The sequence below is a fragment of the Eulemur rufifrons genome, chromosome 18 (genome assembly GCF_041146395.1).
Source record: "Eulemur rufifrons isolate Redbay chromosome 18, OSU_ERuf_1, whole genome shotgun sequence".
Classification (NCBI taxonomy): domain Eukaryota; kingdom Metazoa; phylum Chordata; class Mammalia; order Primates; family Lemuridae; genus Eulemur; species Eulemur rufifrons.
The window spans coordinates 46,765,401-46,779,366 of NC_091000.1; the positions used below are offsets into that span (position 1 = coordinate 46,765,401).

Genomic DNA, 13,966 nt, shown 5'->3' on the forward strand with positions numbered 1-13,966 from the left:
GGGAAGTCAATTGTTTTTTTTTTTGTTGTTGTTTTTTTTTTTTTTTTGAGACAGAGTCTCACTCTGTTGCCCAGGCTAGAGTGAGTGCCGTGGCGTCAGCCTAGCTCACAGCAACCTCAAACTCCTGAGCTCAAGCGATCCTCCTGTCTCAGCCTCCCGAGTAGCTGGGACTACAGGCATGCACCACCATGCCCGGCTAATTTTTTCTATATATATTTTTAGCTGTCCATATAATTTCTTTCTATTTTTAGTAGAGATGGGGTCTCGCTCTTGCTCAGGCTGGTCTCGAACTCCTGAGCTCAAACGATCCGCCCACCTCGGCCTCCCAGAGAGCTAGGATTACAGGCGTGAGCCACCACGCCCGGCCCAATTGTTCTTTTGATGGGCCCATCTAGTTTATGCAGAGGGAAAGCCCCTTCTAATGCCTGCTTTTTTGTGTGTGTGTGGGTTTTGTTTGTTTGTTTGTTTGTTTTTTTGAGACAGAGTCCCACTCTGTTGCCTGGGCTAGAGTGCCGTGGCATCAGCCTAGCTCACAGCAACCTCAAACTCCTGGGCTCAAGCAATCCTTCTGCCTCAGCCTCCCAAGTAGCTGGAACTACAGGCATATGCCACCATGCCCAGCTATTTTTTTCTATATGTTTTTAGTTGTCTAGCTAATTTCTTTCTATCTTTTTTTTTTTCTTTTTTTTTTTTTTAGTAGAGATGGGGATCTCGCTGTTGCTCAGGCTGGTCTCGAACTCCTGAGCTCAAAGGATCCACCCCCCCCTTGGCCTCCCAGAGTGCTAGGATTACAGGCATGAGCCACCGCGCCTGGCCTTCCAATGCCTGTTGATCTCTAAGGGCCTTTAATGCAAAATACTCTTTATACCAAGGAATCATATTATGATGTGAAATTATCTGAACTTCTTCACCTCCATAAAAGAAAACACAAAAAACTAAACAGCAGAGTTTGGACAACTTCCTGGTTGGTAAATAGAGTGATGTACCCAAAGAGGGCATGGAAGCTCTGTGCCCCATTCCCCCCATACCTTTCTATTGCATTTATTCCATTTGGCTGTTCCTAAGTTGTATCCTTTTTAATAAACCAATAAACATAAATAAAGCATTTTCCTGAGTTCAATGAGTCATTTTAACAAATTATCTAACCTGCAAGGGGGTTGTGGTAACCCCCAATATATAGTGGTTGGTCAGAAGTGCAATTCCCCTGGAATTTGCAAATATACCCTGAATTGGGGCAGTGTTTTGGGACTGAGCTTTTAACCTATGTGATCTGTGCTAAGTCTTGGAGTTGGTGTCAGAACTAAATTGAATTTTTGGACAAGTTGGAGAATCGCATTCCCCCTTAGCCATAGGAGGCTTTCAACTCAGAAGTTCGACTCTACCTGAAGAGATACTTTAATCTCTCTGAAGCATTTAAGAACTGACAAGGGAGATTAGACTTCAGACAGAAGAGGAGAAGACAATGTGACCATGGAGGCAATGACTAGAGTGATGCAGCCACAAGCCAAGGAAAGCCAGCAACACCAGAAGCTGGAAAGGCAAGAAATGGATTCTCCCCTAGTCTTAACCTTGAGTCAGTCCAGTGAAAGTGATTTTGAATTTTTGACCTTCCAAACTATGAGAGAATAAATTTTTATTCTTTTAAAACACCAAATGTGTGGTAATTTGTTACAGCAGCTACAGAAAAGTAATACAGATTTTGGTACCTGGGAGTGAGGTGCTGCTGTAACAAATATGTAAAAATGTCAAAGTAACTTTGGAATTGGATAATGGGCAGAGGCTGGAAGAATTTTGAGGTGCTCCTGAACATTCATTTCTCATCACTGGAGGCCAGGACCTGAGGTGCTCAAAAGCTTATCAGGAATATAGGAACACTGGAACCTAGGAAGGTGGGGCTGTTTGACCTACTGATAAGGGCTATAATAAAGTGTCTCCTCACCTCTCCAGGGCTCATTATTACAAGGTTAATAGATGTAAATTGTCTCAGGCAGTAAAGATTTAGTCATGATTATGATCCATATGGAACCAGAGCAAAGGCTCTGGAGTAGGAATCAGGAGTTCACCTTCATTTCACTATTTCTAACCCCGTGACTTTTGCTCTATTATTTCTCCCTGAGCTTCAATTTTCTCATCCCCGCTTCTGTGTGAATACACTTCTAGTTGCTTACCTGAGTCAGGCCCTGGGGCATGTGCTTTAGAGTTTTTATCACATTTAATTCTCACAGCAGCCCGAGGTAGATAATATTATTACCCTGATTTCACAGATGAGAAAACTGACATTAACTTTTTCAGAGTCAAGGAGTAGTCAGTAGCACCGATGAGCATTGAACTCATCGGTCTCTGAAGCCTCATAGTGAAAGATTCGGCCATTTTGTGAACTGAGAACAAGAGAAGGCTAAAAAGCTTAGGAATTTGCGTAGGTCTGTGCCATAAGAGGAAAGTCTTCTACATGGCTACCCTAAAAGCCTTGGGGACCTGTATGGCTGGATCAGGTATCAGTGATTAGGCCACAGATTATAGGCTTCTGAGAACTCAGAAATCTGAGATAACAAAAAGCTTATCTTCCACTAAAGTTCACATAAATTCTATCCCACCCAGACTTCAGTTCCAAGAGGCAGAGAAGGCCTTTTGTATGAACCTGGAAGAGGCAGGGCAGGTGGAAGGGGCTGGATAACCAGGGGCTTAGAATTGAAGAGGAAGAATTTTTCACTTCAATTAACAAGGGAGTTTAGTAAAGCTAAGCTGACAATGAAAAGTTGGATGGATGGTAGCAGAATGGGAGAGCTGGTAGCCAGGGAAAACAGCTCTGTGTCTCTTTGTTAATCCAAATCTTTCTGGTTGTTATCTTTATCGTTTTGGGGCCTCACAAGAAATAGGATTATAGAATAATCGGGGCACGGATGATTACAATCCTTTACAGAGGAAGAAACTCAAGCCCAGGGCAATTTTCTGTCTCACAGTTTACTGAGTTTTCTCCCTGATTACTTTCCACTGTGAATGTGCATCCATCATTTGTGCTACTTCTGCTTGCAGGCCAGGGGACAGAATGCGGGGCAAAGCGTCTGAGACACTAGACCTCCACAGCTGATTAGACAATGCAGTGTTCTATTGACTGAGTGATGAAAGTGTGCGGGAAACGACAAAGGATAGTCATCTAGGGCAATGCTTCTTAAACTTTAGTTTGCATATACGTCATGTGATGGTTTTGTTTTTAAAAAGCAGATTCTGATTCAGTGGTGGTAGCTTTACTTCCTGGATATGGGGCCAGCACCTGGGAACTGCCAATCACTTGGAGAGGGTAGTAGGGTGAGTACCTCAGGTTCCAAAGACGGAAGTCTCCACCTTCCTGTCAGAACATGTGCGAGTCCCACGTCTGGATGCAGGGGTGGAGTTGGGGAGCTTGTGGGGTGATTGAATACTGCTTTGCGATTGGAGGGCACATCTTCAAACGGGCCCCTGCCAGGGGCTAAAAAGGGACCAAGATCCCTGGGGACCTCGGACTTGTCTAGACCTCCTAACAGGAGCCATGATCCTGCAGTTCTGGGCCTCTTGTCTTTTCCCCCTATTCCTGGTCGGCTTCACTCAGCAGACTCTGAAGCCAGAAAATATGAAGGTGAGTGTCCCGCAGGGGATCCAGGCTGATTTAACTAACCTGGCTGCCACAGACGTGAGAAGTTTTCTCCTTTCCTCTTCTTGAAGGACAAGATCCACCATTCCCACCCTGCTTCAGAAATTCTGACACTGCTGTCGTTTGCAGCAGAGTCTCTCCTTAAACCAAATCTCTTAGTTCCATCTTCTTCTCTGCACCTAGTGGTTCTTAAACTGAATGTGTGTTTGGGGGTGCCAGCCTTGGTTCATTCTCCTTTGTCACTTCCCCCTTGGCCCCTTGATAGCTCAGAGCCTGTCCCCTCCATGGTGGTCTGTAACTTGGAGCAGCACTATGGATCCTGGGAAATGAGGCATAATGTAGCAAATGGATTGAAAAGAAAGCTGATCTGGGCCAGGCTCGGTGGCTCACGCCTGTAATCCTAGCACTCTGGGAAGCTGAGGCGGGTGGATCGTTTGAACTCAGGAGTTTGAGAACAGCCTGAGCATGAGCGAGACTCCGTCTCTACTAAAAATAGAAAGAAATTATATGAACAACAAAAATATATATATAGAAAAAATTAGCCAGGCATGGTGCCACATGTCTGTAGTCCCAGATACACGGGAGGCTGAGGCAGGAGGATGGCTTGAGCCCAGGAGTTTGAGGTTGCTGTGAGCTAGGCTGATGCCATGGCACTCTAGCCTGAGCAACAGAGTGAGACTCTGTCTCAAAAAAAAAAAAAAAAAAGAAAGAAAGAAAGCTGACCTGGTTGCTCTTGGAAAGGCTGCTCAGCCAGAAACCCAGAAGGAGAAAGTAGAGAAACTGGTGCTGGAATGTGCTCTAGAATTTTCAAGGTCAGGGAAAGAGGAGCTTTTTTTCAGGGAATAATACAACACATAAGGCCAGGTTGGTTGTCCTCCAAGATTAATTTTAGGGAGGGTGATATGGCGAGGTGGAGACAAAGCTCAGATCAAAGGATTTGTTCTCAGATCTTGGTGCTGCCCCAAATCATCTGATGCCATTCAGAAAACTTCCCACAGTGGATGTTGTTAGTCACCCCTGTAAAAGATTTGTCTTAGGATGCAGGGTAGAGACTGAGTAGATCACTTGAGGCACCAACAAATTTTAACTTTAAAAACCAACAAATTCATTCAAGAACTCAGCCTCAGTGGTGGCAGTAAGCCAGTTAATATATCTTTTGTTGGCCCCTTTCTCTCCTTTATAAAAGGTGGAGAGCAATGGCAATCATATAATGCAGTTATTCCCACATTTGACTTGCATAAGAATCACCTGGAGAGCTTGTTAGAGCAGAGATTGCTCTCGGGCCCCACCCCTAGAGTTTCTGATTCAGTAGGTCTTAGGGGGAGCTCAGGAATTTACATTTCTAACATGCTCCCAGTACATCCTTATGCAGATCCCCAAACCTGAGCTTTGTGCTTTAACCTCTGTTATTGGCTTCATGTGAAGTGTAAGATGACATAAAATGTTCAAAGACTGGTGGCTGTATTAAGATCACAGCTCACTTAAAAAGACGACCTCTGAGGGGCATCCAGGACTGCGCTGCCTGGTTGGGTATAGAATTCCTAATGTAGAAAATCATTTTATGAATGAAAAGCTGTGTTCTATGGTATCCTGACCTCTTCAAACACACCCAAGCAAATGGGAACAGAACTGAAAGCCGGATAGGAAGGATTGAGCTCTTCAAGTCTGCATTTTTTTAAAGAGTCTACATCCCGGTTCATAAGGTGATATCCATGTGAGAAGCTGACTTTGTAAGTTGTTGAGCCCAGAGCTAAGGCAAGGAAAATGAAAGCACACAAATGATAGTCCACACGATGATTTCCATCTGACTTTTTATTATAGTAGCAAGAAAGGCAAAGGCTAGAAATTATTTAGCACAGAGGTAAGGTGGCATGAAGGCAAAGAGAATGCAGGTACACAGATGACAACCTATCATAGTGTGTTTCTTAGACTAATATTCCCAATAATTTGGACAAATGTATATGCACAGATGTGTACAGATGTATGGACACATAGGGAAAGGGCCTGCCCTAGGGCAAGCCTCATTCTCTGCAGGATAGTGAAGAAGAAGCTATTTCCTGGTGTCCTGGTGACAGAACTTACAGACTTATAAGATGATAAAGAGCTTCTCGCCCCACTCTTCCCATGGAAGTTCACCCATAGGCAACTCCTTCACTGCATGGGGCAAGCCTTTACGGACTGAGACTCCCTGAAGCCCAATTTACTGTACAATTCTACGACTTTTCTCTATATGGCCAGGAATCTGACCTCTCTCACCAGATTACATCCTTGGCCTTTAGTTCCAGGTTCTGTCTGCCTTTTTTTCTTAGCATGTTGTGGATAGAAAGTTTTTCCTCTAGGCCATTTCTCTACAATGTAGGCCTGAGAAGAAGTGGGTATCGAGGAAGAGTTTTGTAGGTACCAGTGAGCACCCCATTGGCAAGCCGGGAAAGGCCCTTCAATGGGATCCAGAGGAGAAGCAAGTTATGGGCCCAGCTTTGGGTGGAGGTATTATAATACCAGAACATACAGATGGGGAATTTATGGAGCACTTATTTATGTTATGAGAAATCTTGCGAAAATCTGTTAATAATATCTGAGAAAGGATGGGATGACTGGAATGGGTTATGATGATTGGGGGAGTAGAATGTCCGAGAATGGAGGTAAATTGTGTTAATGGAAAGAATATTATGAAGTGTACTTGTCCTGCCACACACACACACACACACACACACAAAATGGATTGTAAGTTAGAAGACATAAATGCTCACTGTGGCCTCAGCTCTAACAAAACTTACACTTGAAAAGGTCTCCTCAGTTCTTAGAATTTCAAGATATTACATGATGGGTCTTCGAGTGCTTTGAAAAAGTCCACAGATATTGGGAATTATTGTTTATCTTATATCATTACAGTTATTTTTATTACATTCCAGATGGATTGCAACAAAGGGGTGACAGGCACCATCTATGAGTATGGAGCCCTCACCCTTGATGGCGAGTACATCCAGTTCAAGCAATATGCAGGCAAGCACGTCCTCTTTGTCAATGTGGCCACCTATTGAGGCTTGACAGTTCAGTATCGTGGTAAGAACTCATGTTTCAACTCTTATGGAACTAGCTTTACCAGATAGCCATATTCTAATTCCAGAAGGTTTTACTAATGCGTTATTGGGGGTTAGGGTGGGAGAAGGGATCAGGTGACTCTACTTTCCTACATCTTGCTCCTTCTCTGCTCCTTAGAATACCAGGCAGATTATCTCTGGATTTGAGAACTAAGACTTTCCCAAAGATTTAGTCACAGAGACTATCAGCAACACATGATAGTTGCTCAAGTTGAATTGTTGCTCAGTGCCCTGAAGGAGAACATATAGCGTAGGGAACATATACTGGGGCTTCTCATTAAGAAAGTATTAGAAAGGATTTATTATATTAATAGGATCTGAGCCTGTATTAGGTGATTTGGGAAATGGTTTAAGAAATTGAAGCTTTTTTCTGGATTGGATGCCATCAGGAAATAAAGAAAATTATGTGATTGGGTATCTTAATATTATAAATCATACCAACATGGTGGGAGAAGCTAAGGCTAAAGCTATAACTGGTAAAAAAGCAATAGTCACTCATATTGGCAAGAAAAGAAGTGCTTGCTTCAGCAGCAACTGTAATAAATTTGGAACAATACAGAGAAGATTAACACAGCCCCTGTGCAAGGATGACACACAAATCTGTGAAGCATTCCATACTTTTTTTACATGTCCCTACCAGATTCCCAGATTCTTTTTTTTTTTTTTTTTTTTTTAAGACAGAGTCTTGCTCCGTTGCCCTGAGTGGAGTGCCGTGGTGTCATCATAGCTCGCTGCAATCTCAAACTCCTGGGGTCAAGCGGTCCTCCTGCCTCAGCCTCCCAAGTAGCTGGGACTACAGGAATGTGCCACCATGTCTGACTAATTTTTCTGTATATATTTTAGCTGTCCATATAATTTTCTTTCTATTTTTAGTAGAGACAGGGTCTCGCCCTTGCTCAGGCTGGTCTCAAACTCCTGAGCTCAAACAATCGGCCCGCCTCGGCCTCCCAGAGTGCTAGGATTACAGGCGTGAGCCACCGCCGCCGTGTGAAACTGTTTGCTTCCGGGAGAACACCAAAGCCTAGCTGTGACTCCCAGACCAGAACCTAGCTTTCAGGGTTTGATTTTATCTTTCTCCCTGGAGACTTCTGATAACACCAGGAGAGAGGATTGATCTTTGATCTTTTGGAAAATGCTCTTGGGTTCTGTAGGTACCTCCAAATGACAGAGGAGGAAAAAATGAAGTTTTCTGTTTGATTGGTGTGAGGGCTCTTTAGGGTGACTGGTAATATGGGCGAATGCTTCATCTCTCCATACATGGCCTAACCTTCTAGGGAGGCTGAGGTGCATTTTCCATTTTTTCTGTGCACTCATTGAGGAAGAGTTTGGTATTCCTATTGATCCAGAAAAGCTAAAGTTCTATATCAGTTATACTAGAGATAGATGCAGTTTTTGACAGGCCAAGAACTTTATTTTATGCTTTTAAGCACTGTTCAAGATAAATTCAAAAGGTTTATTACACCGAATGTCACAGAAAAATAGATCAAAGTAATATATAAACAAGCTTTAAAAAAAATGTTCCACATATTGACGTTGCTATCAATTCAACTGATCAAAAATATAAAGTCCTATCATTTGTCTTAATGGAGCTTCAATAATAACAAATCTCAGAATTTTCTCCTTTTTAAATACCACTTAAATTTAAGCATATGATAATCTTACATCTAAGATATGTGGTTCACCAAATTTTGACATTTTAAAATTAGCATTCAGAAGGTGCTGCTTGATTTAGGCAAAAATTGTATTAAAATAAGCACTCCTCCAAAGCACAACAAAAGACAAATTGTTCACATTACCAAGAGAAGCTAAAGATTTTTTTCAATTAATGGTGAACTTATGTATAAAAATATATATTCTTCAAAGTACAGATTGGGGTAAGATCCACACATTTAAAAGAATTTTGGGGTCACTTTATATTTTTTATTTTTATATATAATCAACTCTAGGGAAAACCTGAAAAGCTATAGACTAAATTTTTATAAAACCTCAGGACCTAATTATAAGACCCCAAACAACAGTTTAGTATCATTTAGCAAGTAGGGATTTTCCTCCCTTCAGAAAATTAAATTTGAAAAATATGGTAAATTTTAAAAGTTGTGATGTGTAAATAGCAGTTCATGGGATGTGATCTGCTTTTAAATTTGTTTCAATTTAATTTAGTTTTAAGTTAAATTTGTTATGTGTTGAATAAGTAATACATTTACAACATTCAGAATTCAAAAGATATGAAAGGGTTTAACAGTGGCACCTTCCATGTATCCTTCCCTTTAGGTGACCAATGTCATCAGTTTATGTTGTAAAATTCCAGAAATCTTTTATGTATATACAAGCAAATATTCCTCTATCTTTCTCTCTCTCAAGCACAAATACACACACACAAATGATTATGCACCTTGCTTTTTGCATAGTAAAATATCTTGGACATTAATCTGTAAAAGTATGTGGTGAGATTCCTCATTCATTCCTAAGGCATAGTTTTCCATTGTGTTGCTGTGATATAATTTATTAAACTAGGTTATGAGGATTTTAAAGAGTATCTCATTCAAATTTTACTCCAGATGAGAAAATTTAGAGATTTAAAAAAAAAATTGCAGAAGGACTAGAGTCAAGGTTTACTAAATTTTTCTCTTATAGGAAGGAAATATTCTTTTTTTTTTTTTTTTTTTTGAGACAGAGTCTCACTCTGTTGCCCAGGGCTAGAGTGCCATGGTGTCAGCCTAGCTCACAGCAACCTCAAACTCTTGGGCTCAAGTGATCCTCCTGCCTCAGCCTTCTGAGTAGCTGGGATTACAGGCATGTGCCACCATGCCCGGCTAATTTTTTTCTATATATATTTTTAGTTGTCCAGATAATTTCTTTCTATTTTTCAGTAGAGACGGGGGCTCGCTCGCTCTTGCTCAGGCTGGTCTCTAACTCCTGACCTTGAGCGATCCTCCCTCCTTGGCCTCCCAGAGTGCTAGGATTACAGGTGTGAGGTGGGAAGGAAATATTCTTGATGGCCAAAAATAAGAGGGAGGTGAATATGGACAGTACTGAAGAACTATATAAAAACAGGAAGGCACCATCCATTTTAGAAGAAGTTCTGAGGGGAGACACCAGCAGGCAGAGCCAAGTCTCACTGAGACTGGCTGGTGCTGCTTTTGGGGGCTGAATAAATCTGAACTGAAAAAAGCTGGAGATGAAAATAATGGTACAAGTCTAGACAGACAAGTCAGAAGGCTTCCTGGTAGTGGTAAAGAGCAGTCTGGAGCTTGTAGCCTGGGGTCCCAGGGAGTGTTTCAGGGAAATGGCATCAGTTAGGTCCCTGGAATTGATGAGAGGGTAGAGAATGCTCTGGAGCTAGGTTCGGAATTTCTCTGATTCCCTCTACCACTCCTAGGGTGGAGCACCAAACAGTGCTCCTGGGAATGTTACTTGAGTGTCAGGTTGTGTCATCATGGGACATTGGGGGGAAGGGGAAGGTAGTATGTCCATTTTGTTTGCCTTTTCCTTAACAGTACATTTGGTCAGTCAATCCACCAATTAAGGAAGGATTCTTCAGAATCAAGCAGGACTCCCACACAAGACTAACCAATCTGTGTGTGTGTGTGTGTGTTTTAATAAGAATTCCCATTGGGTGGTAAAGTGCAGCAAGTTATGGGAACTACTGCACAAGAAAAACAGCAGCCATTTGGATGAGTTTCTGGAAACCGGTCTTCTAGTTTTTACTCTACCCCCTCAATCTCTATAATCTTGAATCTTTTCCTTCATAGTCCTCAGTTTATTCATGTGATAAATGGATAAATGGTCTTTCATTGCTTGAGGTAGAACTTCTGACCAGGCTACCCATGCTATTCATTCTCTACTTACAGAATTGAATGCACTACAGGAGGAGCTGAGGAATTTTGGTGTCATTGTGTTGGGCTTTCCCTGCAATCAGTTTGGAAAACAAGAACCAGGAAAGAATTCAGAGATCCTTTCTGGGCTCAAGTGAGTGCCTGTGTGGGACCCTGCAGAAGCCCTCTCAGGATTTCCATTCCTCATTCTGCCTTAAAGTCTTCCCATCGTGGAAACTTCTGGGGTGGTGGTGGCAGATTGATGGGTTGAGGTATATCACCATGATGCTTTGAATTCAGTCTAGCTCTGTTGGCAGTGCTCGAATATCCTCCTTACTTTTGGATTCTTTGATGGTGAGACTAAGGGAAGATCTAATGGAAAAGGAGCACAAGGGAAGAAGGGAATATAGGAAATGGAGATGAACCAGGAAGCCCAAGCTCAAAATAATGCCTTTCAATTTTATTGGAATTTTCTATTGGCTCCCTAAAGCCTATTGTATGAAGTCCTGATTCTCCAAGACCTGTTTTTCCTCACCCTCCCTGTCTACAATCTCTCTCTATCTCTGATTAGCTGTTGTAGTAAATTGGTGGTGCCATTACTCTCCATCTTGGTCTTAATTTGGATTGTGAATACTCTGATTCATTGAAGGTACGTGCGTCCAGGTGGAGGCTTTGTCCCCAATTTCCTGCTTTTTGAAAAAGGGGATGTGAATGGAGAAAATGAACAGAAGGTCTTTACTTTCCTTAAGGTGAGTGAACATAAATCTGGCATGGATTGGTCAGGTAGAGATGCCCTGAAAGCAGTGGGGCTCATGTCTACGATTGGGGTTGTACTCCTTGAAAAGAGATGCTCAGATAAATTCAAGGATCATGGCAATATCTGTTGTGAGGCTTTGGCCTTAAGTAGAGGACACACATAATGGATGATAGCTCTGACATGGACTAACCTGCCCTAATGAATGGAAATGATTCATTCGTTCAACAATCATTTTTCAAGTCTCTAGTATGTGCAAGGAACTGTGCTATACAATGAGCTAACGAAGATCAATAAGGCATAGTCTCTTCCCTGAAGGAACTCACATGTAATCAGGAGACATACATAGACATGGGTAATATAGAGTACCATGTGGTAAGTGCCTTTAGAGTCACAGAATGTTAGAAACACAGAATACCATGATAGAAGGGCCCCCCAAGGATTTCTTAGTCCACCCATCCCCAGATACTGATCTGCAGAACAAGACTGGCCATTGAAAAGTTTTCACCCTTCCACAGCAACCTGAAAAAAAAAAAAATAACTATGTGAACAATGTGGGGAGGTTTCATAAAGCTCAATTTATTGAATATAAGACCAGCATTTATTCTGATATTAAATTACTATTAGGTTTAACCATATACACTGCCTTTTTAGTTGCTCAAAAATGGTGCTATCATCAATCTTACATGGTTTGACCTAATAAAAATCCTTCAATTTTTGAATTTATGGTTGTAGTAAACTTTTAATTATTCTTATTGTTCAAAATGAATGTTAATTATTCTATATTAATCTCCAAAAATTCGTTATTGAAGTTTTCCTGGCCTATGAAGCCCCAAACTCTGAGAACCACTACTCTAAACCAACCTATTATTTATCAGCTAAGAAAACTGAAACTGTAAAAATGATATGACTTGCCCAAGGAAACAGAAGATATTCTTTTTCTGAAGCATCATGATAAAATCATGGGGATGGAGGAGAGACAGGGAAAGGAGGAATGCTTTCTGTTCACTATTGTACTCTATAACTTTTGGTGGTTTGACTGGTAGTTGGTGTATTGGTGATAATACATTGCAATGTCTGTGGTTGATTGCAAGTATGTTAGTAGTTAATATATTAAGATATATAATGGCAAGTAGATTCTCTAGGAGTGGGGATAAGACCAGACCACACGGAAGTAAAAATAAACTTACCTTTCTATTTTTTATGTCTGTGCCCCAGAACTCCTGCCCTCCAACCTCTGATCTTTTGGGCTCATCAAGCCAACTCTTCTGGGAGCCCTTGAAGGTCCATGACATCCGTTGGAACTTTGAGAAGTTCTTGGTGGGGCCCAGTGGAGTCCCTGTCATGCGCTGGTTCCACCGGGCTCCCGTCAGCACAGTCAAATCAGACATCCTAGAGTACATAAAGCACACTAATACCCAGTAGGAAGGGCTAGTGACTGGGAGAAATCACCACTCTGCTTATCATCTGAAGGACATGTTTAACAAAGGATCCATCTTTGCTCACCCTTCTTCCTACCGAACCTCCATGTGACCAAACCATGTGGTACTACCCAAGCAGCTGCTTGTGCATGTGTGTGTAGCTGTGTGTGTGTGTGTTTGCGTGTGTGTGTGAATGGATATGTGGGAGTGTACTTGTGTGTATATGCATGTGTGTTTGTGTGTGTGTGTGTTTGAAAATTAAGGGAAAGAAAACATACCTCCCCAACTCTCTGATCCTGAAATATCAGATTTTTCCAATCTATTCCAGAGGAAAATCATACTTTAGGGTAGATGGTTCAGACTACCCATGCCCCTAAAAAGTAAACCCCAGAAGTTTTGATATCTATCCTTTCCCCATCCTGAAGGTTTTAAAAAAGCAGGAACTGGCAGTAAGACTCTCTAGGTCCACTTTATAGCCTCCTCTCTCCTCTAATATAGGCATGCATTGTTAAACTTGTCCTATACCTAATTAGTCCTCCTTTATTTTTCTGCCACCAAGTAGTTCTCTTGTAGAAGCTCTGAAGACAGAGTGAGAGCAGAAACCTCACCTCACATGAAGGGAGGGGCATCTCCATGATGGTGGGTCCCAAAACCCTCTGGGTCAGACCCTACCAGAGCTTTCCTTGGTGCCTGTCCCTTAGTGCATTCAGGTCATGGCACCTGGGGAGGGATGTCCCTTTATTCTGGATGATGGGCTTTCTTCTCACCCTGTCCTAACTTTAAACTCATTCTTATCACTCTCAAATTAAAAAAAACTCTGCAGAAACTTGACTCTGTGTGGTATTTTCCCAGTCCCATACTCTGGAGTCATAACTCTTCATTATCTCTCACTGTGTCCCTGTTTCCTTGACCCCTCACTTGATTCTCCAGTGTTTTGTTTTTCTCAAAAGCACTCTAGACCTTTCCTTGGTACATCCAAAAGCACTTGGTGGGACTGGCTGCTCAGAACTGCTGTGGACCGTGTGTTCTCTTGGTGTCAGGTCCTTCTTCACCCTCCCCTTCTGGTTTCCTGGCAAGGCCTGTACATAAGAAGAACATTTGCTTCTCAAAGAATCTTCTCTCTCTCTCTATGATGAATAGGTATACATTTCTGTTTATAAAGTTAATTCATCCTCACTATTAAAATCTGAAAACAGGCTGGGCATGTTGGCTCGCACCTATAATCCCAGCACTTTGGGAGGCCACAG

General features: G+C 42.0%; 1 protein-coding gene and 1 non-coding gene across 2 annotated transcripts; both read left to right on the forward strand.

Annotated features, from left to right (window-relative positions):
* Nucleotides 1-3,526: 3,526 nt before the first annotated feature.
* Nucleotides 3,527-12,723, forward strand: GPX6 (glutathione peroxidase 6). Its single transcript, XM_069493615.1, has 5 exons — nucleotides 3,527-3,613; nucleotides 6,541-6,691; nucleotides 10,581-10,698; nucleotides 11,194-11,293; nucleotides 12,517-12,723. Exons 1-5 carry the CDS (start codon nucleotides 3,527-3,529, stop codon nucleotides 12,721-12,723), a joined length of 663 nt encoding a protein of 220 aa, XP_069349716.1.
* LOC138399202 (U6 spliceosomal RNA) lies at nucleotides 7,249-7,351 on the forward strand. Its single transcript, XR_011236101.1, has one exon. It is a non-coding gene; the product is annotated as a U6 spliceosomal RNA (small nuclear RNA).
* Nucleotides 12,724-13,966: the final 1,243 nt, after the last annotated feature.